This window comes from Rana temporaria, chromosome 5, assembly GCF_905171775.1.
Source record: "Rana temporaria chromosome 5, aRanTem1.1, whole genome shotgun sequence".
Classification (NCBI taxonomy): Eukaryota; Metazoa; Chordata; class Amphibia; order Anura; family Ranidae; genus Rana; species Rana temporaria.
This window is the reverse complement of record NC_053493.1, coordinates 267,480,212-267,506,026: the sequence shown is the minus strand read 5'-3', so window position 1 is coordinate 267,506,026 and position 25,815 is coordinate 267,480,212. Positions and strand designations below refer to the sequence as shown.

General features: G+C 45.9%; 1 protein-coding gene across 1 annotated transcript; it reads right to left on the bottom strand.

The window, feature by feature from the left end:
• Positions 1-1,497: 1,497 nt before the first annotated feature.
• BLOC1S4 (biogenesis of lysosomal organelles complex 1 subunit 4) lies at positions 1,498-24,732 on the bottom strand. The gene is made up of 5 exons (XM_040353827.1): positions 24,462-24,732; positions 13,031-13,102; positions 8,903-9,004; positions 5,175-5,315; positions 1,498-1,651 (listed from the first exon to the last, which is right to left on the bottom strand). The coding sequence occupies exons 1-5, from the start codon at positions 24,672-24,674 to the stop codon at positions 1,562-1,564; spliced, it is 618 nt and encodes a 205-aa protein (XP_040209761.1). The 5' UTR covers positions 24,675-24,732; the 3' UTR covers positions 1,498-1,561.
• Positions 24,733-25,815: the final 1,083 nt, after the last annotated feature.

The following is a 25,815-nucleotide window of genomic DNA, read 5'->3' as shown; positions in this document are numbered from 1 at the left end:
GGGGGGAGGGGGGGGGGGGTGCAGACACCTGTATAATACAGGTATTATACAGGTATACACAGGAGTCACGCCCCTCCCCCCCCCCTGTGTTCTGGGAAACACACAGGTCCCATAACACAGCGGGGACCAGTGAGGACGCGCTGCACTACTCTCGAATGCGCAGTAGGGAACCAGACCGTGAAGCCGCAACGCTTCCCTTCCCGATTCCCTCACCGAGGATGGCGGCGGGGTCAGCCGAGAGACGAGCAATTGCTCGGCTTTGGCTGATGACATCGCTGCCACCATGGATAGGTAAGTGTCCATTTATTGAAAGTCAGCAGCTGCAGTATTTGTAGCTGCTGGCTTTTAATATATATATTTTTTTTTTTACGTGGACCTCCGCTTTAAGTTAAAATGAGCAGTTTTTTTAATAGGGCTTCATGTTCTACATAAGCACAGAATAGTACAAGCATATTTACCAGAGGTAAACACTTAGGGCCAGATTCTCAAAAGAGATACGACGGCGTATCTCCAGATGCGCCGTCGTATCTCTGAGTCTGGCCGATCGTATCTATGCGCCTGATTCTTAGAATCAGTTACGCATAGATATCCCTTAGATCCGACAGGCGTAAGTCTCTTACGCCGTCGGATCGTAACTGCATATTTACGCTGGCCGCTAGGGGCGTGTACGCTGATTTACGCGTCTAAATAGATACGCAAATTCACGAACGTATGCCCGGCCGACGCAGTACAGTTACGCCGTTTACGTTAGGCTTTTCCCTGCGTAAAAGTTACCCCTGCTATATGGTGGCGTAAGTGCGGCGTACCAATGTTAAGTATGGCCGTCGTTCCCGAGACGAAATTTGAAAATTTTACGTCGTTTGCGTAACTCGTCCGTGAATGGGGCTGGACGTAATTTACGTTCACGTCAAAACCAATGACGTCCTTGCGGCGTATTAGGAGCAATGAAACGTGAAAAACGTCAATCACGTTGGGTCACAGAACATTTACATAAAACACGCCCCCCTGTTCCAAATTTGAATTAGGCGGGCTTACGCCGGCCTATTTACGCTACGCCGCCGCAACTTACGGAGCAAGTGCTTTGAGAATACAGCACTTGCCCGTCTAAGTTGCGGAGGCGTAACGTAAATAGGTTACGTTACGCCCGCACAAAGTTACGCCAAACTACGAGAATCTGGCCCTTAAGTGGCAATGTAGTTACAATACAGTGCAATGTTGCTCTGTAGTAGCTATATGAAAATGGCATCAGCAAATGTATTATTTTTGCTTTACAAAGAGACATTATGAATATCCATTCATTCAATGCACAAAAAGCTTGCATAGAATTATACCCACGTTTTGTGTGGGTTCTTAAATGCTTCATGGTGCAGTTCCAACTCCATGAAGTAACTCCATGGCCACGCTAAGAAATTATTTCAAATTCTAGAACAGAATGATGAAAAGCTTGGCTGGAAGACTTGATAATATTTCTTAGTGTAAAATTAATCTGACATCTTGTAGAAAGTACAGAACTTTATTGTCCATGGCAGTGTCTAGAATTCAGATTCTACAATAGTACCGGTCAGCTGGAAGTTGGAAAGAAATCTTCAGTCTTGAACACTGTTGGAGGCTCATGTCGGACTTGCTGGGTCCTTGGGGATGATGCTGCTTTCTGAAAAGAGAAACACATATTTATTACACACACACACACACACACACACACACACACACACACACACACACACACATATACGCACAGTATCTCACAAAAGTGAGTACATCCCCTCACATTTTTGGAAATATTTTATTATACCTTTTTATGTGACAACACTGAAGAAATTACACTTTGTTACAATGTAAAGTAGTGAGTGTACAGCTTGTATAAAAGTGTACATTTGATGTCCCCTCAAAATAACTCAACACACAGCCAATAATAATCCAAATTTGCCCCAATTAGCCATTTTCCCTCCACGATTTCATGTGACTCGTTAGTGTTACAAGTTATCAGGTGTGACTGGAGAGAAGGTGTGTTAAAATTTGGTGTTATTGCTCTCACTCTCTCATACTGGTGACTGAAAGTTCAACATGGCACCTCATAGCAAAGAACTCTGAGGATCTGAAAAAAATAATTGTTGCTCTACAGAAAGATGGACTAGGCTTAAAGAAGATTGCCAAGACGGAGCTGCAGCATGGTGGCCAAGACCATACAGTGGTTTAACAGGACAGGTTCCACTCAGAACAGGCCTCGCCATGGTCGACCAAAGAGGTTGAGTGCACGTGCTCAGCGTCATATCCAGAGGTTGCCTTGGGAAATAGACATAAGAGTGCTGCCAACATTGCTGCAGAAGTTGGAGGGGTGGGGGTCAGCCTGTCGGTGCTCAGACCATATGCTGCACACTGCATTAAATTGGTCTGCATTGCTGTCGTCCCAGAATGAAGCCTCTTCTAAAGATGATGCACAAGAAAGCCCGCAGTTTGCTGAAGACAAGCAGACTAAAGACATGGATTACAGGAACCATGTCCTGTGGTCTGATGAGACCAAGATAAACTTATTTGGTTCAGATGGTGTCAAGCGTGTGTACAAAGGCAAGTGTGTCTTGCCTACAGTCAAGCATGATGGTGGAGGTCTCCTGGTCTGGGGCTGCACGAGTGCATGCCGAAACTGGGAAACTACAGTTCATTGAGGGAACCATTAATAGCAACATGTACTGTGACATACTGAAGCAGAGCATGATCCCTTCCCTTCAAAGACTGGGCCGCAGGGCAGAATTCCAACATAACAACCCCAAACACACCTCCAAGATAACCACTGGAGGTGAGGGTAAAGGTGATGGACTGGCCAAGCATCTTTCCAGACCTAAACCCTATTGAGCATCTGTGGGGCATCCTCAAACAGAAGGTGATGTCATCATGGAGGTGTGGAAGAGGAATATTGACACTTTGGGCCCAATTTGGACATTTTCACTAAGGGGTGTACTCATTTAGTTGACCTAATGGGGGGAAGCAAGCGAGTTTCCCCCTGCATAAAGTTTCCGACTATTGAATAGGATGCTAAATGCCTTTGGAAGAATACTGACAAAGCCAAAATCTGCCCAATGATTGTACTCAAAGCCAATTTGATTTCCACAGCTGACTGTAGAAAAGAGAATTCTCCCAATCACGTATTTCCGAGGATGCCATTTTCTGGCTTCACACCAAGCAATATAAGCCTTCCAGACCTTATGATAAATCTTTCTAGTGACAACTTTTCTAGCATTCACTAGGGTAGACACTACTGGTCCCGAGATGCCACGGCCTTTCAACACCCTGGCTTTAATAGCCATGCTGTCAAATTTAGAGACTGTAAATTGGGGTGGAATATAGGACCTTGAGACAGTAGATCGGGGTGACGTGGAAGTGCCTATATAGCCCATCTGTCAGTCTCACAATCTCGGGGAACAATGGCCTTCTGGGCAAGGCTGGTGTCACCAGAATGACTGGAACCCCTCCTCTCCAAATCCTGCTCAACAAATGTTGAAGAATAGAGATCGGAGAGAAAGCATAAATCCAAGGAACTACCAGAGCATCTGCTCCGATTGCCAGAGGATCTCTTGTTCGGGACACAAACTGCTGTAGTTTGTTGTTGAACCTGGATGCCAGTAGGTCGACCTCTGGCCACCCCCAACGTTGGCCCCGGAACGAAATAGACAATGGTATGCTTATACCATACTATGGAAATGTCCAAAGTTGATAAGATATTGGACTGAAATGATTGGAATCTCACTCTTAAAGTAGACCCAAAACTCTGCCTACTGGGTTGTTTGGACGAAGAACTATATATACCTCACACATATGTTGCTATTCTCAGATTTTTATTTATTGCTAGAAAGCTCATACTACAAAAATGGCTCTTTGTATTGCCTCCCCACACATGCGGAATGGGTTAAAACTATAAAAGAGACACTTTTAAGGGAGCAACTAAACTTACAAACATTGGGGTAGCCCAATAAAATGTAAACATATCTGGGATGCCTGGCTAGACGTTCCCGGGTTAGCTCCACTACAATTAGTGCACAATAGAATTATTGGTGGTAAGACATTATCCACTTGATTGACGCACTATTAACTGAGACTAAAGTATCTGTAGTAAGGAGAGGTGAATATTAGCATTCTCTTTCCAACACCGCTACCAGTAATACATATGACATGGTGGTACTTTGACTTGCAGGGGTCAACTGTTTTGTTTTAATTCACCTGTTCAGGTATATGTTTGCTTACCAGTGCCGATCCTGACCTCCCTGGGGCCCTAAGCAAAATGACATGTCATATTAAAGTTGAGAAGCTGGGGAGGGGGGGCTGCTGCCGACAGTGACATGTCATGTTAAAGATTAAAGTTGAGAAGCGAGGGGAGGGGGTGTTCTGCTGTCGGAAGTGACATCTAACATTAAAGTGAGAAGCGGGGGGAGTGCTGACTTCTTACCTCTTCTCCCATGCAGCCAGCGAGTTGAGAAGCGGGGTGAGGGGCCGAAAAGGACTTCTTACCAGCGGGGCCTCTAGAAATTTGGGGGGCCCTCCCCAGCTTTGCGGGGCCCTAAGCGGTTTGCATAGTGAGCCTATAGGGCGGATCGGCCCTGTTGCTTACTATGAATCACGCCAAGTTTCTAGGGGTAAATGCTTCCCTTGCCCTGCTCTCTGGGCCGACCTAAGTTCGGGGAGCAGAACTAGGATAAAAGGATAAGTGGAGGACGCACAACTTACGTTATAAAATACTCAGGAAGGCTTGCTAAGCTCACTTTACAATATATTCTTTTATTTCACATGGACTACTTTGCTATATTTAGTGATTCTGTAATTACTATATTGCCGGATTGATACATTTATGGATAAGATTGTGTCTCCTCGACACCGTTTTGTACGTTAAAAATCTTCTCTTTTTCAATAAAAACTATCTGGATTCAAAAATAAAAAACTGCAGCTTAATCTGTGACCTGTTACATTTTAAAGGTTGCTTTTCTGTAGGTGAAATGAAGAGGTAGACAATGTTAAAAGGAGGCAATGAGGGTGTCTTTGGGATGGGGTTCAGTTAGACACAATAGCAAATTTGGATTTTACTTGGAAAACTACTTTGCAGAGGTCACTCTTTTTTGAAAGACACCGACAACTACCAACTGAATTTCCCAATTAGAAAAGCTTAGATAACTACAACAAATGCCTACCGTAGGAGAAAAGAGAGGAGAGGCACTGAGGTTTTGGAAGATTTTCTTTAGAGGGTTAGGAAAGGTGCCCAAGTTTGTTTCCGCTTGTGTAACCTGCTCTTCCATGAGAGCCACATCACCTCCAACCTTCTTCACAAAGACCTGTCCATAAGTGCGCAAAACAGAAGAAAAGTGTTATAATAGCATTTCTAAAATAAAAACATTTTCAGTGAATAAAAAGTAGTCAGATTGCAAAATGGTAGAACATATAATGCTGGGAAGCAGGAGGACAGGGCACATAGGGCCAGATTCACAAATGAGATACGACGGCGTATCTCCTGATACGCCGTTGTATCTCTGTTTCTATCTATGCGACTGATTCATAGAATCAGTTACGCATAGATAGCCATAAGATCCGACAGGTGTAATTGTTTTACACTGTCGGATCTTAAGATGCAATACCGCGGCCGCCGCTGGAGGGAGTTTGCGTCGTAAACCAGCGTCGGGTATGCAAATTAGGAGTTACGGCGATCCCCGACGGTTTTTCGCGTTCGCTACGTCGCCGCTAGTCTAGTTTCCCGTCGCAAAGTTAGTCGTTTTTTTTGGTGCCTTAACTTTACACAGCAATCGTATTGCTGTATAAAGTATGGCCGTCGTTCCCGCGTCGAAATTTAAAAAATAACGTTGTTTGCGTAAGCCGTCCGGGAATACGGAATTACGCTACGCGCGTCGCCGCTCAAAAAATGACGTCACTTCGCGCAAAGCACGGCGGGAGTTCGGAAACGGAGCATGCGCGGTAGGTCCGGCGCGGGTGCGCGCCTAATTTAAATGGCACACGCCCATTTGAATTGGCCCGCCTTGCGCCGGAGGCCGCCGGCGTAGGTTTTCATCGCAAGTGCTTGGTGAATCAGGCACTTGCGATGAAAAATTGCGGCGGTGTAACGTATCTACGATACATTACGCCGCCGCTCTTCTATGTGAATCTGGCCCATAGATCTGTAGCATACACACAACACAACCATTTTTATTTGTTGGGTCTTAAAATGGAAGACAAATCAAAGCTTAAATCCACTCTTACGCCCCTTCTAAGACGATCTACCCTGTAAAAGGAAAAATGCCTATGCCTAACTATTCTGAAGTTACTTTGGTCAGGTCACATGATCGGGTCCTGCTGCAGGCTTCAGTGTAGAGAAGAGATTGCCGACAACAGCTGCAGAGCATGGGCAATGACATTTCACATAGGCCTACTATGGGACGTCGGATATCCCTCCTCTAAACTGAAGCAGGTGCTGGGACCCGATCAGGGAAACTTCAGAATAGGGGTGGGAATATATTTAAAAGCGGAGTTCCACCCAAAAGTGGAACTTCTGCTTTAATGCCTCCTCCCCTGGCTCCTGTTTGTGAAACTGAGCTTTTGGGGAGGGAGGGAGCTGGTACCCGATTTTGACATGTACCTGCTCCCACTTCCGGTCGCATTAGGTGATCAGAAGTGGAAGTTCTTCCTCCTGAACTCTTCTGGGACATATGACAGGTCCTAGAAAACTTTGGGACCAGTCACAGAGTGCAGTACCAATTGCATATGCTCAGTGGGCACCCGGCTGTGAAGCCGCAAGCTGTCACAGCCGGGTGCCCATAGTAGAGATGTTGGCTCCGCCGAGGGAGGACACAGGGAGAACACAGCGCGGGTGAGTGCACCACTGGATCGTGGGACAGGTGAGTGGCTGTTTATTAAAAGTCATCAGCTACAATTTTTGTAGCTGCTGACTTTTAATAAACAAAAATATGACTGGAACTCTGCTTTAAGCTTAAGCCCTGTACACATGGGCCGAATATCAGACGGGATCGGCCGGTTGAATAGAAACCAGCTGGCATTCAAGCCATGTGTATGGCAGCTGGCCCGACAGAAGCCGGACGTTCAGTGGTATGACCAAAAAATGTCTGCCGATCGGCATCCGAGCTCAGGAGGAGATCATGTACCAAGATCGGATTGTTAGTACAGGATCTTCTCTCAAGTTCTTCAGTTTATTTTTCGCTCAGTCCACTGGGTTGAATGGAAAAAAAAATAAACTCACAATGTCTACTAGCTTTTAATCTGCCTTTCACTTTAACAAAAAAATTGAAAGTAATACACCTGTATCTTTTTTCTTTTTTTTCTTTGTGGTTTTGCATCTTCTGCTTTCACATGCATAGAATCTTGATAAAATGCAAATCAAGAGTGCATGTGCATTTGCCAACTTTAACAAAAGCAGAAAAAAGACATACTAGAAATGCCCATGGCTTACACTCCAATTTTGTGTTCCTCTATTCTGTCTGGCTTGGGTTAGTTCACTTTGACGCACTAGTTTTGATGACAATTTGGCAAATTGAAAGGCCTCAAAGCATTATTTTTATTGCATGGCATTTTCGTGCTATCCAACAAGGGGCTCTGAATCCTTTGTATAAATTCAGTGTAAATGAGAAAATGTATTCATACACAAGGATTTTCAGAAGTATAAATGATTGGTAAAAGTTTAAAACAGGTCTGAAATGTCTCCTTTCCACTACGCACATGTGACTAAGGAATGCGACAGACTTTTAAAAGGTACCCTGGAAAGATATCTGATAACATTTGTTTTTAAACATAAAATACCATTTTATTAATAACACTTTTATAATAATCAACTAATTTTTAATTACATTTACTCCAGCCTCAATTGTAGGAGCATCACTACCCAACACCCCTTAGCTGTGATTGTACCTTCGCTAATGAAGGAGATGGAATGGAGAACTTTCTAAACATGTTTCATGGATACCAACACGACTTCTTTAAGAGTACAAGTGAGGCCATCTCTTATACTTATCACAAAGGAAGTTGTCAGGAAAGACACGGAATGGCGCACTAGAGCATATATGTGTACGCAGAAACAAATCAGCACATATCTGCCATACTTTTTGCACACAAAGGTGCGTTTGTGCGTGCGTCCACCTATAACTATTGCTGGGGCCAAACAGGCTATTTAAACAGAGCTACTGCACTGGATCATTGCTATTTAGTCTATAGCGTTTCCTGCATAACCCGTTACTTGTTCCTGTGTCTGAAAACTTGCTACTGACCCGATCTGCCCCAGACTACACCCAACCTCTGCCTGTTACTGACCCCAAGTTCTTCTTGGATTACATCTCTGCCTACTTGTTATGCTGATCTCCCTCACTGCTGTTGACTCTGATCTGAACCCTGACTAGTCTTCCTTCTTACACCTGATCTGCTCACCAGTTACAGAATTGGCTTGCCTGACTTTACTGATAAACTATCTGCCGCTTGGGGTCAGTGCCTGCCAGCCAGTTAGTCACTGTCTTCTGCCTGCTGATCATCTGCCTGTTGTCCAGCCAGTAACTTTCAGATACCAACTGCAGTCTGCCATCTCTGCTGTTCTCACATCCGCTCTTCGGTCTGCTTCTGGGGACGCACAGACGACCCATCTGAATCACCTGCGGAAAGATCCGTCAGGCACTTATGCCACTACATGCCCTTGTGTCTCCTGTTATTTTAGCAGAGGCCCTGAGCCAGAGATGTAAGAGAGGCCATCCACATCACACCAGGCTTCTCCACCACTCCTCCTAGAGGTCCGTTGCCCCAATCAATTGGAGTATGGATAACATTTTCTTAGTTTCTGTGAGCAAAACTTAGTTATATTGTGCTATGTCAAACCTAATACAATACAACTCTTTTATCATTTCTACTAAAATAACAACCGCTTTCACTTTTCTACCTCAAGCAAGTCTATCTTCTGGTAGAGTTTTCTCATTTCTGCAGCCTTAGTGTAAATCTGAGGTACTTTTTCATTAACCACTTGAGATGTATCATTTCGTATCTGTAAAAAACAAAACAAAAAAAAAACATGGTTAGACGAGCCGGTTCACACTGGGGCGACTTGCTATCCGACTTAATGTCGCCTCAAGTCGTCCCAAGTCGCGCTGTAGAGAAAAACAAACAATGGAAGTGAATGGGAGCGGTGTTAATACACATGACTCAAGGCGATCTGACTTCAGAAAAGGTTCCTGTACTACTTCAATCCGACTTGTAGGCGATTTGTACCCATTGATTTCAATGGAAGTCGCCTCAGAAGTCGGATCACTGTCTTAACTGAAGCGACTTTCCAGGAAGATAACATACATTTCTCAGGCAAACCTCTCCCTCCCCTAGAGCTGATTGTTGTTTTATTGGCCACTGGAAAGTCTCCTGTCCTGGAGACGACTTCAAGTTGTGTTGTAAATCGCCCAGATCGCCCTGTGGTTCATGTTCAAGTCGTGTCGGAGTCGCCTCTGAAAGTCGCGCTGGAAGTCGTGTCGCCCTAGTGTGAACCGACTCTTACCGGTGAGTGTTTCCAAGAGTCTTCCAGGACAGCTTAATGAGAGATACTGGATCTGCCCTCTACGGGAAACAATACCAAAAACAGTTACCTCAGGGAGGGACCGCAGCTTGCAGAATTTTTCTTCCAAAAGGTCAGATCTTGGCTGGAAAGCAGTTCCACACGATAGTGTTTCACAAAAGCGTGGTTTATGCTCTCGATATGTCTTTCCATGAGGCACCTGCCCTCTCAGCTGTCAAAGCCCTAGTGGAATGCACACGTACTTCGGAAGGAGGCCGATTCATGTATTCATCTAACAATAGAGCACTTGGAAGCCAAAAGACCCTTGTTTGGACCATAGAAAAGAATCGGAAGATAGCTGGATCTCCTAAAATCTCTGGACATTTCCAAATATTTGAGTAAGCACCTTCTTACATCCAAAAAACGAAATTGCTCCACCTTATTATTGGGGAAACTACAAAAAGAGGGAAGAACTTTAGTGGCCCTGACAAGTTCTACTCTTGCATCTGCTAGAAACACCACCGATTTGGACACAAGCGGAAGAGCTCCCTGAATCTAAGCTATGAGAGTGTTAGAGGAAATGAGCTCACTTAGCCAGTTAAACTGAAACATTAAGGTACCTGGCCGAGCATGGGGATGCTAGTGCCGGTCCCAGTGAAAAGGCAGAAGCCTACCAAGCCTTTCTCAATAAGGACTTTGCCTTCCTTTCCATCTGGTCTTTAATTGATCCCAAATCCTCAACGGAGAGATCCAAATCCTTGGAAATCTAGGATTAGTGGGGCATCTTATTTAGGACACTTAAAATATTTCTTCCCCTGTCCCAAAGGGGAACCTCCACTTACAAGCTTTGAAAATAAACTTTTCCAGATCCTTCCGTTCTTTGAGGATCATATACTTAAGAGATTTATGGATCATAAAGGTTCTGTCCTTTCTATCTTGTAAACCTCTGCACATAACATCCTGCGCAGACTGTGACGGTTGATCCTCAAAAATCTGTTCAGATGCATAAATGGCTTTAACTGATCAGTTTACTCCACCGGAAAGAGAAATCTGCTAGCATAACCTTCCCAAACGCCTTTTCTCCCCTCCCTTGAACTCACTTCACCCTTCCTCCACATTGTATTCTGAAATTGCCTGGGAATTATTAGTATGGGAGTACAAGAATGGAGGAAAAGAGAGTGGACGGACCCATATCTGAAACAGCTGTTCTAAACTAGTGAAATGTAGATATCATCTCATCCCGCATAGAATGCATAAAATCCTTCATTAAGGAGAGTGACAGAGAACCCGACACTGACACAATACACGTTTTACGTAGTTTAGTGTATACGTCCGAGAGCTTGGAGCTGCAGTTTCCACATTTCTTCCTGGACCTGCAAAGTTGTCCCACAGCAACCAAAGTTAAACAACTGCCCATAAGCATGCTATTCAAGGCACGTTTTTCTTTCATTCCCCTCATACCTCAGGCGCTGGGGACTTGGACCTATCTGAAGAGTCACCTGATTTTTCTTTAGGGGTACCAGGTTTAGAGTCCACTGCATCCCCCCTCCTGCATGCTGGGATGAGTATAGCTCCACCAATTCTGCGCTACTTTTGACTAGAGCAAGATGAGCCACCGACTAGCTACTGCCATCTGTCGGCCCAGTGCACAACACCCTGGCATGTATCCATGGCGACCAAAAGTGCGGCACCTCTCAGTTCCGGAAAAAACAGCGGCTGCCATCATAGAACACCCAAACCAATTAGGCGGGGTATCATAGAGCTAAAACAGTAAACACATCACCACCACCATTTCCTATGCTCACCGAAAGCAACTACCCACAGGCAGGTTAGTAACCCTGAGAGGGGAGCAGGTAACCACAATTACCCACTAGAGAAAACAAAAAAGGGATGATGTCTTCACCTGGAGGGTCAGAAACACAATAACAACTGAGGACGACGGGGTGGGAGGGGTCTTTAACTGTTTTTAGTATGGTGTTTCCGGTAGAGGGTGGAGTTGGTATCTCTGATGTAGCGGTCCTTGAAGACGCTTTGGGAAAACAGCATTTTAAAATATATTTGAACCTTTACCTTGTAAAATAACCCATCCGTTTAAATTAGAAATGGCAAAACATTTGTGTGTAGATATGAAAACAAAAATTATAAATACGTTTTTTCTTTATAAATGATCCTATGACCTCTATTCTTAGCTGCATAAGGGGCTTAGAGAGGTGGGGTGGAGAAACAGCTGTGGGATACAGTGAATGCCTGTGGAGGGGGAAGCAAAAGTCTTGGCCATTGGAGGACAGTCAGACTGTGTTCCCAGCACAACCAGAAACCCGACTATGCTGAGATGGATAGTACTAAGCGAGGCAGAGTTCAGAGGTCAGTACTACGTAAGGCAGAGTTCAGTATTAAGTGAGGCAGAGATCAGGGGCCAGTACTAAGTAAGGCAGAGATTAGAGCTAGTACTAAGAGAGGCAGAGATCAGAGGTCATTTTTTGTTAATAGGGCAAAAAATAGAAATTGCAGAGGTAACCAAAAACCACCAAAAGAAAGCTCTATTTGTGGGGGGAAAAAAGGACATCAATTTTATTTGGGTACAGTGTTGCAGGCCCACGCATTTGTTAGTTAAAGTATGCCGTATCACAAAAAATGGCCTGGTCATTAAGAGTAAATCCTTCTGGTGCTAAAGTGGTTAAAGGATTATGCCTTTGGAGCACGTTACACAATATATCTGTATTTAGGGTGTAACAAGTAACATGCGCCAAGCTCCCTTTCCTGTGACAGCAGGCAAGGGTTTCTCTTCTGTCACATTTCAAAATCAGTGTGGGGGTTCAGCCCACATAACCAAATCATTCATTTACAGAAATCTGTGAAGGAGAAAACTACAGGTCCTGTCTGCCACCATGGCAGATGGCTTATATTTTTCAATGACCTGTGAGGGCTCTGATGAGCGTGTTTGTAGTACATTTACAAGCCTTGAAGCTCTCAAACTTGGTTCAGGACTTACTTCAGGAAATGACCACAAAACAGACCATAACTCTGGTTCAATGGAAAAATAAGGTAATGACTGCCACTATTCCAGTCCCACACTAGGGTTTTCCCATGAGCTTCAGGGGTCCCAAAGAGGTGGCTTTCACAGTTCAGCAACCATGGCTCAATCCCAAGCTTAGTGCACCCTGCTTGCTGAGGTGTCTCTTACAACCAGGTCCAGGTGTCAACTGTTTCCTTTTCCGAACTCAGAGGCACCCGGGGTTAACGCCCTAAGGACCAAAGTCCCTGTAATAAGGACCTAGCAATCTTTCTCAGACCGCCCCAGAACCCCTCACCCTGTATGGGTGAGAACCCTTGAGTAATCAAGAATGACAACAAACCATCCCCCTTAAAGGAACTACAACCCAAATAATGGGATAATATACCTGCCATTCAGGACTCATCACTGGTGTCCTGTACCCAATATATAACAAAAATTTGGTGTAATTTATTATACTTAAACATTCCCAATTGTATCACTTGTGAAAAATAAAGCATATGTACTGTACTTACCATATCTAACATTCCAACAAACTCATCAACTCGAACAAGTAGGTCTTCCAAGCTCTTCTCCAAATTCTCAATCTGGACAACAAATGTATATCATAGGTATTAAATTATAGGAAAATACACGATGTACATTAGTGGGTCATTGTTAATACTCTAGTAACAAATAAAAAGAAAAAATTTGATTTAGAGAAAAAGTTACTTGATGTCTATATCCAGCCTAGCAAAAATAAAACAAGTTACATCATATGTATTATGTGATATGTCGTATCAGGAACTTACACTAGCATTAACATCTCACCCTCCCTGCTGTCCCCTTACCTGCTGCCATCCACTTTTTAAAGGTCTGTTACAATTTTTACATGCTTTCTTTTCCATTTTTTTATTTTTTATTATTATTATTTAAGCGGAGGTCCACACAAAAAGTGAACCTCCGCTTTTCGGAACACTCCCCCCCCCCCTCCGGTGTGTCACATTTGGCACCGTTCAGGGGGTAAGGGGGGTGCAGATACCTGTATAATACAGGTATTTGCACCCACTTATGGGAATAGACTGCCGCGGGAGTCACGCCCCTTCGCGTCACCCCTCGCTGTCTTCTGGGAAAAACACTGGTCTCATTGAGGGTGCGGCTCGCGCATGCGCAGTAGGGAATCGGGCAGTGAAGCCGCAACGCTTCACTTCCTGATTCCCTCACCGAGGATGGAGGTGGGGGCAGCCGAGAGAAAAGCATTTTCTCGGCCTCAGCTGCCGACATCGCGGACATGGTAAGTGCCCATTTTTTAAAAGTCAACAGCTGCAGTATTTGTAGCTGTTGACTTTAAAAAAAAAAAAAAAAAATTGGGATGGACCTCCGCTTTGGGTAGATCAATAGCTTAGCGCAATTATGTTGTCTATTTTAACAGACATTGATGCAAGATGCCTGCCACACAGGTAGTGCATTGTTTTTTTAATGAGTTATGCCACGTACACACAACCATTTTTCATGACGTGAAAAATGCAATTTTTTTAAATTGTCATTAAAAACGATCGTGTGTAGGCTCCAGAGCATTTTTCTCGACGTGAAAAATGGGCATAAAAATTTAGAACATGCTCTAATTTTTCACTTTGTGAAAAACGGTCGTTTGTAGGCTTTAACGACGTGAAAAAAAACCGCACATGCTCAGAAGCAAGTTATAAGAAGGGAGCACTCGCTCTGGTAAAACTACCATTTGTAATGGAGATAGCACATGCTTCACGCTGTAACAGACTGAAAAGCACGGAGACTGAAAAGCGCGACTCGTCTCTCACCAAACTTTTACTAACACGAAATCAGCAAAAGCAGCCCAAAGGGTGGCACCATCTGAATGGAACTTCTGCTTTATAGTGCCGTCGTATGTGTTGTACGTCACCGCGCTTTGCGCCAGCATTTTTTTTTTTCACGATCGTGTGTATGCAAGAATCATGTCAAGAAAAATTTCGTTTTTTCTAGGACATTAAAAACGGTTGTATGTCTGTGGCATCAGACAGCTTAGAGACTTGCAATGTGAGGAGCAAGTCTGCAATAAGAACTCACCTAAACTGCATTTTTTTCAAACCAGCTTAGCAAAGTTTAGCAGCATTTGGGCATTTATTTAGTCATTGACCAGAATTTTTATTTATTCTGGCTATTGAAATAAAACGCTGAAGTGCGAAACGCACCTAGCATTTAGACGCTTTTAGCAGCGTCAAGTGTTTTTTTCTGCCAAAACTATGCTGCTCATGGACGCACTGGTAGTGTTTTTCTTTTTCCTGCCTCTAATCTCTCTTGACACTAAATGCTGCCAAAAGTCTATGGACGGATTCACATACAGCGGCGCATCTTTAGACCGGCGTAGCGCATCTCATATGCGCTACGCCGACGTAACTCAGTGAGGCAAGAACAGTATTCACAAAGCACTCGCTCCCAAACTTGCGCCGGCGTAACGTAAATGGCCGCCTAATTCAAAGTAGGAAGGTAGTGGGAGTGATCTATTATAATGAAGCGTGACCCCATGTAAATGAAGGGCCGAACGAACGGCGCATGCTCAGAATCACGTCGCATATACTCCCTAAGATACAACGGCTCAATGCCTACGACGTGAACGAAACCTACGCCCAGCCCCATTCACGTACGACTTACGTAAACGACGTAAAATACGACGGCTGTTCCGTCGTCCATACCCCAACATGACTTACCCCTGCTTTAGGTAGAATAACTTTACACCGGACGTACGCCCAGCCCCATTCACGTACGACTTACGTAAACGACGTAAAATACGACGGCTGTTCCGTCGTCCATACCCCAACATGACTTACCCCTGCTTTAGGTAGAATAACTTTACACCGGACGTACGCCTTACGTAAACGGCGTAGATTACAGCAACGGGCGTAAGTACGTTCGTGAATCGGCGTATCTAGGTCATTTACATATTCGACGCGTAAATCAATGGAAGCAACCCTTGCGGCCAGCGTAAATATGCGCCCAAGATACGACGGCATAGGAGACTTACGTCGGTCGTAAGAAGCCAAAATGTAGGCGTATCTTGTTTGCTGAATAAGGCGCATAGATACGACGGCGCATCCGTGGACTTACGCGGCGTATCAGAAGATACATCCGCGTAAGTCCTTTCTGAATCCGGGCCTATGTGTGCACGGACACATAGGCTAACATGCAGGGGAAAATGTAAATCCAGGCGCCCCTAGGAGCAGCTGTAAAAATGTCCTAAAAGGGAAATTATATAGGCCATTCAGATTATTGTGTTAATGGTTAAAAAACATGTCAACACATGCCTCCAAATGCTGTTCTATTCATTGTGAATGGCACCCCAATGACCTGCCATGCAATGTGGTGCACTGCATCCAAGAAAATGTGCCTCATCAGCCAATTCAAAATGAAAAGGTGACCTTTTAAAACAATACAAATTATCATATTACAACGAACAACTAGTGTGTAGACCAGGGGTCTCAAACTCAAATTACCTGAGGGCCACAAGACAAGTTTTCATATGCCATGGGGGGCCGCATGCAAACTTTCAAACTTCAAAAACAACAGTACTGGTGTCAGCGAACACATTATTAACCCCCAGCACTGGTGTCAGCGAGCGCATTATTACCACCAGCACTGGTGTAAGTCAGGGTTTGACAAATTTGCTTGGAATCTAGGAGCCAGCTAAAAAAGTTAGGAGCCAGAAAACGCACCCCGTCCCGACGAGCTTGCGCGCAGAAGCGAACACATACGTGAGCAGCGCCCACATATGTAAACGGTGTTCAAACCACACATGTGAGGTATCGCCGCGATTGGTAGAGTGAGAGCAATAATTCTAGCTCCTCTAACTTAAAACATGCAACATGTAGATTTTTTTAAACGTCGCCTATGAAGATTTTAAAGGGTAAAAAAGTTTGTCGGCATTCCACAAGCGGACACAATTTTGAAGCGTGACATGTTGGGTATGAATTTACTCGGCGTAACATTATCTTTCATAATATTAAAAAAAATGGGGATAACTTTACTGTTGTCTTATTTTTTAATTAAAAAAAGTGTAATTTTTTCCCAAAAAAGTGCGCTTGTAAGACCGCTGCGCAAATACGGCGTAACAGAAAGTATTGCAACGATCGCTATTTTATTCTCTAGGGTGTTAGGATAAAAAATATATATAATGTTTGGGGGTTCTAATTAGAGGGAAGAAGATGGCAGTGAAAATAGTGTAAAATGACATTAGAATTGCTGTTTAACTTGTAATTCTTAACTTGTAATACCAACGGCCACCACCAGATGGCGCCAGCTCACATCTGGTGGTAATAACTTGTAATACCAACGGCTCACCACCAGATGGCACCAGCTGCTCCCCTCACTTCCACCCTGCCTGAGGGCCATTTATAACTGGTCCGCGGGCCACAAATGGCCCGCGGGCCGGTACTTTGAGACCACTGGTGTAGACCAAGTCCAATGGTCATTTTTATTCCACTTTTTAATGATGTCTTATTCTTTATCTACAGGTGCATCTCAAAAAATTATAATATTATCAAAAAGTTAATTTATTTCAGTAATTCAATGCAAAAAGTGAAAATCCCAAATTCAGCATCTCCGATCAGCCTGTGGCACTGCTGAGGTGTTATGTATACCAGGTTGCTTTGATAGCGGCCTTCAGCTCATCTGCATTGTTGGGTCTGGTGTCTCATCTTCCTCTTGACAAAACCCCACAGATTCTCTATGGGGTTTATGTCAGGCGAGTTTGCTGGTCAATCAAGCACAGCGATACCAAGTATTGGTACTTTTGGCAGTGTGGGCAGGTGCCAAGTCCTGCTGCAAAATTAAATCAGCATCTCCATAAAGCTGGTCAGCAGAGGGAAGCATGAAGTGCTCTAGAAATTCCTGGTAGAGGGATGCGCTGATTTTTGACTTGATAAAACACAGTGGACCAACACCAGCAGATGACATGGCTCCCCAAATCATCACTGACTGTGGAAACTTCACACTGGACTTGGATTCTGTGCCTCTCCACTCTTCATCCAGACTCTGGTACCTTGATTTCCAAATGAAATACAAAATTTACTTTCATCCAAAAAGAAGACTTTTGGACCATTGAGCAACAGTCCAGTCCTTTTTCTCCAGGAGTGCCTTGACACAAGGAATGCGACAGTTGTAGCCCATGTCCTGGATATGTCTGTGTGTGGTGGCTCTTGAAGCACTGACACCAGCTGTAGTCCACTTCTGGTGAATCTCCCCCAAATTATTGAATGGCCTTTACCAGGGTGATATCGATACTAGTATCGGTATTGGTGCCGATACCGAGCATTTGCATGTGTACTTGCGATGCTTGATCCGGTACCTGGGCAGTCATGGGTGATCAGTGTGGCGGTGGAGGGAGTTACAAGCACCGATCTCCCTGTATAGATTTTAATAAAGCAGCTGACAGCCACTCCTCCTCATCCCCCACGGCTTTCAGCTGCTTTATTAAAATCTATGCAGGGAGATCTGTGCTTGTAACTCCCCCCACCGCCACACTGATCATCACTGACTGTCCCCTGTCCTTCTCCATCTCCTCCTCTGGTCCCCCTCTCTGTGCTCCTCTGATCCTCCTCCAGTCCCCCTCTGGGTGCTCCGGTCCCCCTCCATTCCCCCACCGTGTCCTCGGTGCTCCTCCAGTCCCCCTCCGTGTCCTCGGTGCTCCTCCAGTCTCCCTCCGTGTCCTCGGTGCTCCTCCAGTCCCCCTCCGTGTCCTCGGTGCTCCTCCAGTCCCACTCCGTGTCCTCGGTGCTCCTCCAGTCCCCCTCCGTGTCCTCGGTGCTCCTCCAGTCCCCCTCCGTGTCCTCGGTGCTCCTCCAGTCCCCTCCGTGTCCTCGGTGCTCCTCCAGTCCCCTCCGTGTCCTCGGTGCTCCTCCAGTCCCCTCCGTGTCCTCGGTGCTCCTCCAGTCCCCTTCGTGTCCTCGGTGCTCCTCCAGTCCCCCTCCGTGTCCTCGGTGCTCCTCCAGTCCCCCTCCGTGTCCTCGGTGCTCCTCCAGTCCCCCTCCGTGTCCTCGGTGCTCCTCCAGTCCCCCTCCGTGTCCTCGGTGCTCCTCCAGTCCCCCTCCGTGTCCTCGGTGCTCCTCCAGTCCCCTCCGTGTCCTCGGTGCTCCTCCAGTCCCCCTCCGTGTCCTCGGTGCTCCTCCAGTCCCCCTCCGTGTCCTCGGTGCCCCTCCAGTCCCCCTCCGTGTCCTCGGTGCTCCTCCAGTCCCCCTCCGTGTCCTCGGTGCTCCTCCAGTCCCCCTCCGTGTCCTCGGTGCTCCTCCAGTCCCCCTCCGTGTCCTCGGTGCTCCTCCAGTCCCCCTCCGTGTCCTCGGTGCTCCTCCAGTCCCCCTCCGTGTCCTCGGTGCTCCTTCGATCCCAGATCTGTCATGATGGAGAGCGGAGGAAGGAGCCGGCAAATATGTAATTTACCGGCTCCTTACTTTTCTGAATGGAAAGAGTCAGTGATCACTGACCCTGTCCATTCATAACTAAGCATCGTAAACTGTGTTCACTCTGCTTTAGTTTATGAATGAACACGAGCCGCTGTCTCCTATCCATTCATTTTCAGTGCAGCTGAGGCTGCAGAGAAAGGGACTGGGAATCTGTGTCCTCAGTCCCTTTCGCTGTCTCAAACAGGAGATGTCAAGGGTCTGTTTAGACCCCTGATATCTCACCAAAAGCACAAATATTTAAAACGGTAAAATTGTAAAAAAAAAACTACAAATAAACACTTACACTGCCTTAATAGAGGCTTGAAAAAAAAACAAAAACACAATGACGGCGCAAAAGAGGAAGATTTGAACCACAATACCACAAAAAGTGGATAAATAAATTGTTATAAAAAGGGAAGGGGAGGAAGGGAAACAAAAAGACCAGTAACTGGATAATAATAAAAAGGATGGTAATGAAAGTCCCAATATTTAAAGTTCGTATATAAACAGTTCAAAATGACATATACACCGTGGCAGCACTTTGGAGAGTGAAGCAAGACTCTGTAATAGCAAAGACAAAAAGAAAAAATGTGCCTACTAAGTGCAGTATGTCTGATAATATGGAATTTATTCATTCATTAAAACAGCCAAATGGCTACTCACTAAAAAGTAGTACAAAATGCGCTCAAAAAAAGGGAAGTGTAGTCACTGTAGATCGTCAGCCGATGATGGTGGCTTCTCTGGTGAAGATATTGTTGGTTGCTGTCCAGGAAAGAAGCGAGGCAGAGCACTGCAGGAACAGCGAATCCCGGAATTACCTGTTCGGCGGTGTGCTTTCGGCCTGGAGCGCACACGGCTCTCGGCGACAGAAAGTGACTTCAGACAGGGGCTCGTAGTGATGACACGTTTCAATGCTTCCGCATTTTCATCAGATCTAATGGGAGGAGGAGACTGGCATACTTATATATGCTCTGTAGAACGAGATGGGGCTTTTGTTATTCTGAATAAATCAATGTTCCTCACTTATTCAGAATAACAAAAGCCCCATCTCGTTCTACAGAGCATATATAAGTATGCCAGTCTCCTCCTCCCATTAGATCTGATGAAAATGCGGAAGCATTGAAACGCGTCATCACTACGAGCCTCTGTCTGAAGTCACTTCCTGTCGCTGAGAGCCGTGTGCGCTCCAGGCCGAAAGCACACCGCCGAACAGGTAATTCCGGGATTCGCTGTTCCTGCAGTGCTCTGCCTCGCTTCTTTCCTGGACAGCAACCAACAATATCTTCACCAGAGAAGCCACCATCATCGGCTGACGATCTACAGTGACTACACTTCCCTTTTTTTTTAGCGCATTTTGTACTACTTTTTAGTGAGTAGCCATTTGGCGGTTTTAATGAATTAATAAATTCCATATTATCAGACATACTGCACTTAGTAGGCGCATTTTTTTCTTATTAGAGGCTTGCCTGTAGCAAAACGTGATTTGTAAGCGTTTACAACCACTTTAAAGCAGAGTTCCGGCCACAATTTCACTTTTTAAATATAAATACCCCTGTAATACACAAGCTTAATGTATTCTAGTAAAGTTAGTCTGTAAACTAAGGTCCGTTTTGTTAGGTTGTTACAGCATTTAGACACTTTATAAAATAGAAATTGACTGGGGCCATCTTAAGTGTGGGCATCATGAAGCCAGACTGTATGACTTCCTGGATTTCAGCCTTGCAGACCTCGCACATGCTCAGTGCTGCACAAGCAGTGTCAGATCAGGTTTCAGCACCTGTGCTGTCCAAGTCACATGATTCTTTGAGACTGGGGAGTGCACAGACTCCTGGAAAGTTACACCCACTACATTCCCAGGAGTCTGTGCGGTGTAGGTTAGGAAGCATTAAGCACCTAGGTGCAGGAAGTGGGAAGATTAACTATTCTGCCTAGCAACAACAATTTGAAGGCATCTAAAAAAAAAGAAAAATTTCGTAAAGGACTAATGATTTTTTTTTAAAACTACTGATGTAATGTTATATTTATGGGTGGAACTCCACTTTAAGTCTGCGGTTATCCCTGTTGCTTGTGCACCCTTTTCTACCACTCAACTTTCCATTAATATGCTTGGATACAGCACTCTGAACAGCCAGCTTCTTTAGAATGACCTTTTTTGACTTACCCTCCTGGGGGTATCAATGACTGTCTTCTGGACAACTGTCAAGTCAGCAGTCTTCCCCCATAATTGTGTTACCTACTAAACCAGACTGAGAGAGCATTTAGGCTGGGTTCACACTAGTATAAATTTGATGCAGGAGCTGTTTCTTACATCTCCGTGGTGGCCGCGATGCAGGTCTATAAGCATTGCAACCTTCCCACTTCCGGTGGGGAGAGTGTGTAAATCTGACAAGCCAAGTGTTGGTTGTCAGATGGGTGCAGCCACCGGATTGCTTCCACACACACCCATTACCCCCCCCCCTCCCTCCCTGCATGCCATATTTTATGGCTCTGTTGGCCCAATGGTGGATTCGGGACCTCCATTTGCTAATCTCCCTTTCTTGTTACTGACCCGAAAAGGGATGTGTAAAATGTCACTTTCGGGTCCTGGTGTCCCTGTCCACAGAATAATCGAATGAAGTGTGATCTACATTCCATTAGATTCACTGGAGAGCAGGTGAGACATTAAGAATGTTTTTAAACCCACCCCCTCCACCTCCCCACCACACACATACGTAGAAATGTAACTGCAACTCCTGGAGCGCTATGCACAAGAACGCTGATTTTGCCACACATTACATATCACAGCTCATGCCAGCGTAAGAGTAATAATTCTAGGCACATTATTCATGGCTAATGCTAAGCTGATGGCCTCTGGGGACTGCTGAAGCATTACCTCTGGAAAATTGGAACTACCACTATTTCATTCTGTAGGACAGCCCTCAAATTTTCCACTCGTCTACTCGCATTTTGCGAGTGGAAAATGAGCGCTTGCGAACTGGGCTGCCTGGGAGTAGGGTGGGGGGGCGAGAACCGCCGACTGGCGGGGCTGATTGAGAGCCGTTCTCACAGCGATCTCCATGGTGGCAGAGAGCATGGAGGAAGAGGAAAGCCGTGGGATCACAGTGGTAAAGCACGCTGTAACAGCTTACATTGAAATTGCCTCCGCTCTGCTGGCTGTCACACACAGCCCGCCTCCTCCTGAGCCCGCGCCTGTGGGTCCAATGCTGGGATGTGTTCTATCACAGGTGAGGGGTCAGGAGGAGGTGGGCTGTGTGTGACGGCGAGCAAAGTGGAGGCAATTTCAATGTAAGCTGTTACAGCGTGCTATACCGCTCTGTGTTCCCACGGCTTTCCTCTTCTTCTTCCTCCATGCTCTCTGCCACCAGGGCGATCGCTGGAAGAACGGCTCCCGATCAACCCTGCCCGTCGGCGACGCTCTGTGACCCCGTGGCACTCCTTTTCCTCCTGTCATGATCCGGGGGCCAATAGGGGCACAATAAGTCTGCAATGTTGGGCACAGTGAGGGGGCATGGAGAGACTGCAATGGGGGCACGGAGAGGCTGCAATAATGGGCACGGAGAGGCTGCAACGATCGGCATGGTGCAGCTGCAATGATAGGCACAGGTCACGCTGCAATGATGGGCACAGGTGAGGCTGTACTGGGGGGAATTGATAAAGTTGTTGTTAACCACTTCCATACAGGGCACTTATACACCTTCCCGCCCAGACCAATTTTTAGCTTTCAGCGCTGTTGCACTTTGAATGACAATTGCGCGGTCATGCTACACTGTACCCAAACTGAATTTTTATCATTTTGTACCCACAAATAGAGCTTTCTTTTGGTGGTATTTGATCACCTCTGGGATATTTATTTTCTGCAAAAAAAAATAAAAAAATGACCGAAAATTTAGAAAAAAAAAAAGTATTTTTTTTGTTTCTGTTATAAAACATTGTAAATAAGTACGTTTTATCCTTTACTGATGGGCACTGATGGTACTGCACTGACGGGCACTGATAAGGCAGCACTGATGGGCACCGATGAGGTGGCACTGATGTGGTGGCATTGATGGGCACCAATATGCGGCACTGATGGGTGGCACGGATGGGCACTGATAGGCAGCATGGATGGGCTTGGATAGGCGGCACGGATAGGTGGCACAGATGAGCACAGAAAAGCGGCACAGATGGGCACGGATAGGCGGCACGGATGGGCACTGATAGGCGGCACGGATGGGCACTGATAGGCGGCATGGATGGGCACTGATAGGCGGCATGGATCGGCACTGATAGGTGGCACGGATGGGCATAGATGGGCACTATCGTATGTGTTGTACTAATGGATGCCAATCAGTGCCAAACAATGCCTGCCAATCAGTGATGCCCATTGTGGGCACTGATTGGCATCCATTTTTTGTGTCCTTCTCATCCCTGGTGGTCTAGGGTGGCATACCTTTTTTTTTTGCATCCCTGGTGGTCTAGTGGGCATCCCTGGTGGTCCAGTGGGCATCCTCAGGGGGGGGGGGCTGTGCTGATAATCGATCAGCACAAACCCCCCGTCACAGGAGCAGCCGATCGGCTCTCCTCTACTCGCGTCTGACAGACGCGAGTGAGGAAAAGCCGATTACCGGCTTTTCCTGTTTACATCGTGATCAGCCGTGATTGGACACGGCTGATCACGTGGTAAAGAGTCTCCGTGAGAGACTCTTTACCTTGATCGGTTTTGCGGGGTGTCAGACTGACACCCTGCAACAACGATCGCTGCGATGCGTGCCCCCGGGGGCACGCAGCGGCTCAAAATCCTGAGGACGACATATGACGTTCAGTCAGGATTCTACAACCACTTTGCCAACGTCAATATGTCATTGGCGGGCGGCAAGTGGTTAATATTTATTTTTGCAATTTAATTCTGCAAAAAACATTTAAGTTTTAATTCACAAGATAATTTATAAGGGCGTGATTAGCAGCAGAATTAGGGGCGGGGCAACTGGTGGCGAGTAACCCTTGAGGCCTGGCTAGTGGCTCAGGCTTGAATGTTTGAGCCCTGCTCTAGGGTGTTTCATTTCAGAAAATATATAACATTTTAGGGGTTTTATGGAATCTTCAGGCAATAATGGCTCTTGCAGCAAAAGGGTTAAGGGACCGTTCCCATAGGGGGGGGGGGGGGGCTGTTGTTTGAATGAACCCCAACAGTGTGAACAGAGCAGCAGCCTTGAGTGAGGCACACATAATTGGCGGTATGTTGTTGGCATCTAGCTCATTACTCAATAAAATGCTTGTATTTCAGTATCATGGGGGCAGCCATTGCTGTCCGCCTCTGAAAATGCTGGCCTGGCACACTGGGAATCACTGGGCCTGGTCAGGGGTGCAGATAAGGGAAGTCAGAAGCCTTCCTTTACAAGCTTAGTCAAAGTAATGAAGGAAGGGGATGAGCAGGTGACTGGCATTTCGGGACAACAGCAGCTTCCTCCATGTTTCTGTCATGAGAGGCTGACTGCAAGCACAGGTGAGCTGTCACATGACTGTCAGGAATCCCCGCCCTTACCTCAGTCTCGTGATGGGCGGGGAGAAGGTAGCTGGACAGCTGATTGGCTGTTGTTTTCAGACCTGCAGCAGCTTGTTCGTCTTCGTTCAGAAGACCGACCGAGACGCCGCTGCAGGCGCTCTGACTGTGGGATACATGGCCGCTGTCCCCTGGGCTCCCCTCTTCTTCCTCCTCCTCCGGCTCCCACTGCCCTGCACCTCCATCTAACGCCATCACTCGTCTAACCAACCGCTGTATGAGACACGTGACCGGCGGAGGCGGGTGCCGAGCCGGGTCAAACTTTGTCAGAAAGCGTTGTTTCCTCAGGCACTTGTCTTTCAACAGACAGCGAAGTACTCACTGGCGCCTCATAGAAGATATACGGTGAGCCCGCCAAGGTGTGCTTCTAGTTGTACCAAACGAGTGCGCCATGTGTATTACTGAGGATGCCAGAACAGAGGGCTGCTGTTCCAACCTGACAGCCGCCCCCCCCTAAATAAACAGTTTAACCACTTAAGGACCGGAAGGATTTCCCCCTTAATGACCAGGCCATTTTTTGCGATACGGTACTGCAACGCTTTAAGGCTCCATTCACACCTAGGGTTTTTTACGCCCGGCGCTATTGCAGCCTGAAATACGCTGGAGGGGTGATTTAACATTGTTGGCTATGGAGATGGTTCACATCTCCACGCCGAACGCTGAAACGCCGTACGCCTGAAGCTCAAAACAAGTCCCTGACCCGCCGCCGTTCGGCCATAGCCGACAATGTGTAAATCACCCCTCCAGTAAAAAACGCAGCGTTTTGTCGCGGCAAATCGAGGTACAATACGCCGCGTTCAGGTGTGAATGCAACCTTACTGACAATCGTGCGGCCGTGCACCCAAACAAAATATATGTCCTTTTTCCCCCCACAAATTCTTTTGGTTGTTCTTGATCACCTCTGCGGTTTTTATTCTTTGCACTATAAACAAAAAAAGAGCGTAAATTATGAAAAATATTTTTTTTTTTAACTCTTTGCTATAATAAATATCCCCCAAAAATGTAAAAAACACATTTCTTCCTCAGTTTAGGCCAATATGTATTCTACATATTTTTGGTAAAAAAAAAAAAAAAATCGCAATAAGAGTACCGATTGGTTTGCACAAAAGTTAGAGGCGTCTACAAAATAGGGGATAGTTTTATGGCATTTTTATTATAATTTTTTTTTTTTTTTTTTACCAGTAATGGCTGTCATCTGCGTTATTTAGCAGGTCTTTATCGGACACTTTTGATACATTTTTTGGACCAGTGACATTTATACAGCGATAAGAGCTATAAAAATGCACTTATTACTGTATAAATGACACTGGCAGGGAAGGGGTGATCAAGGAGTTAA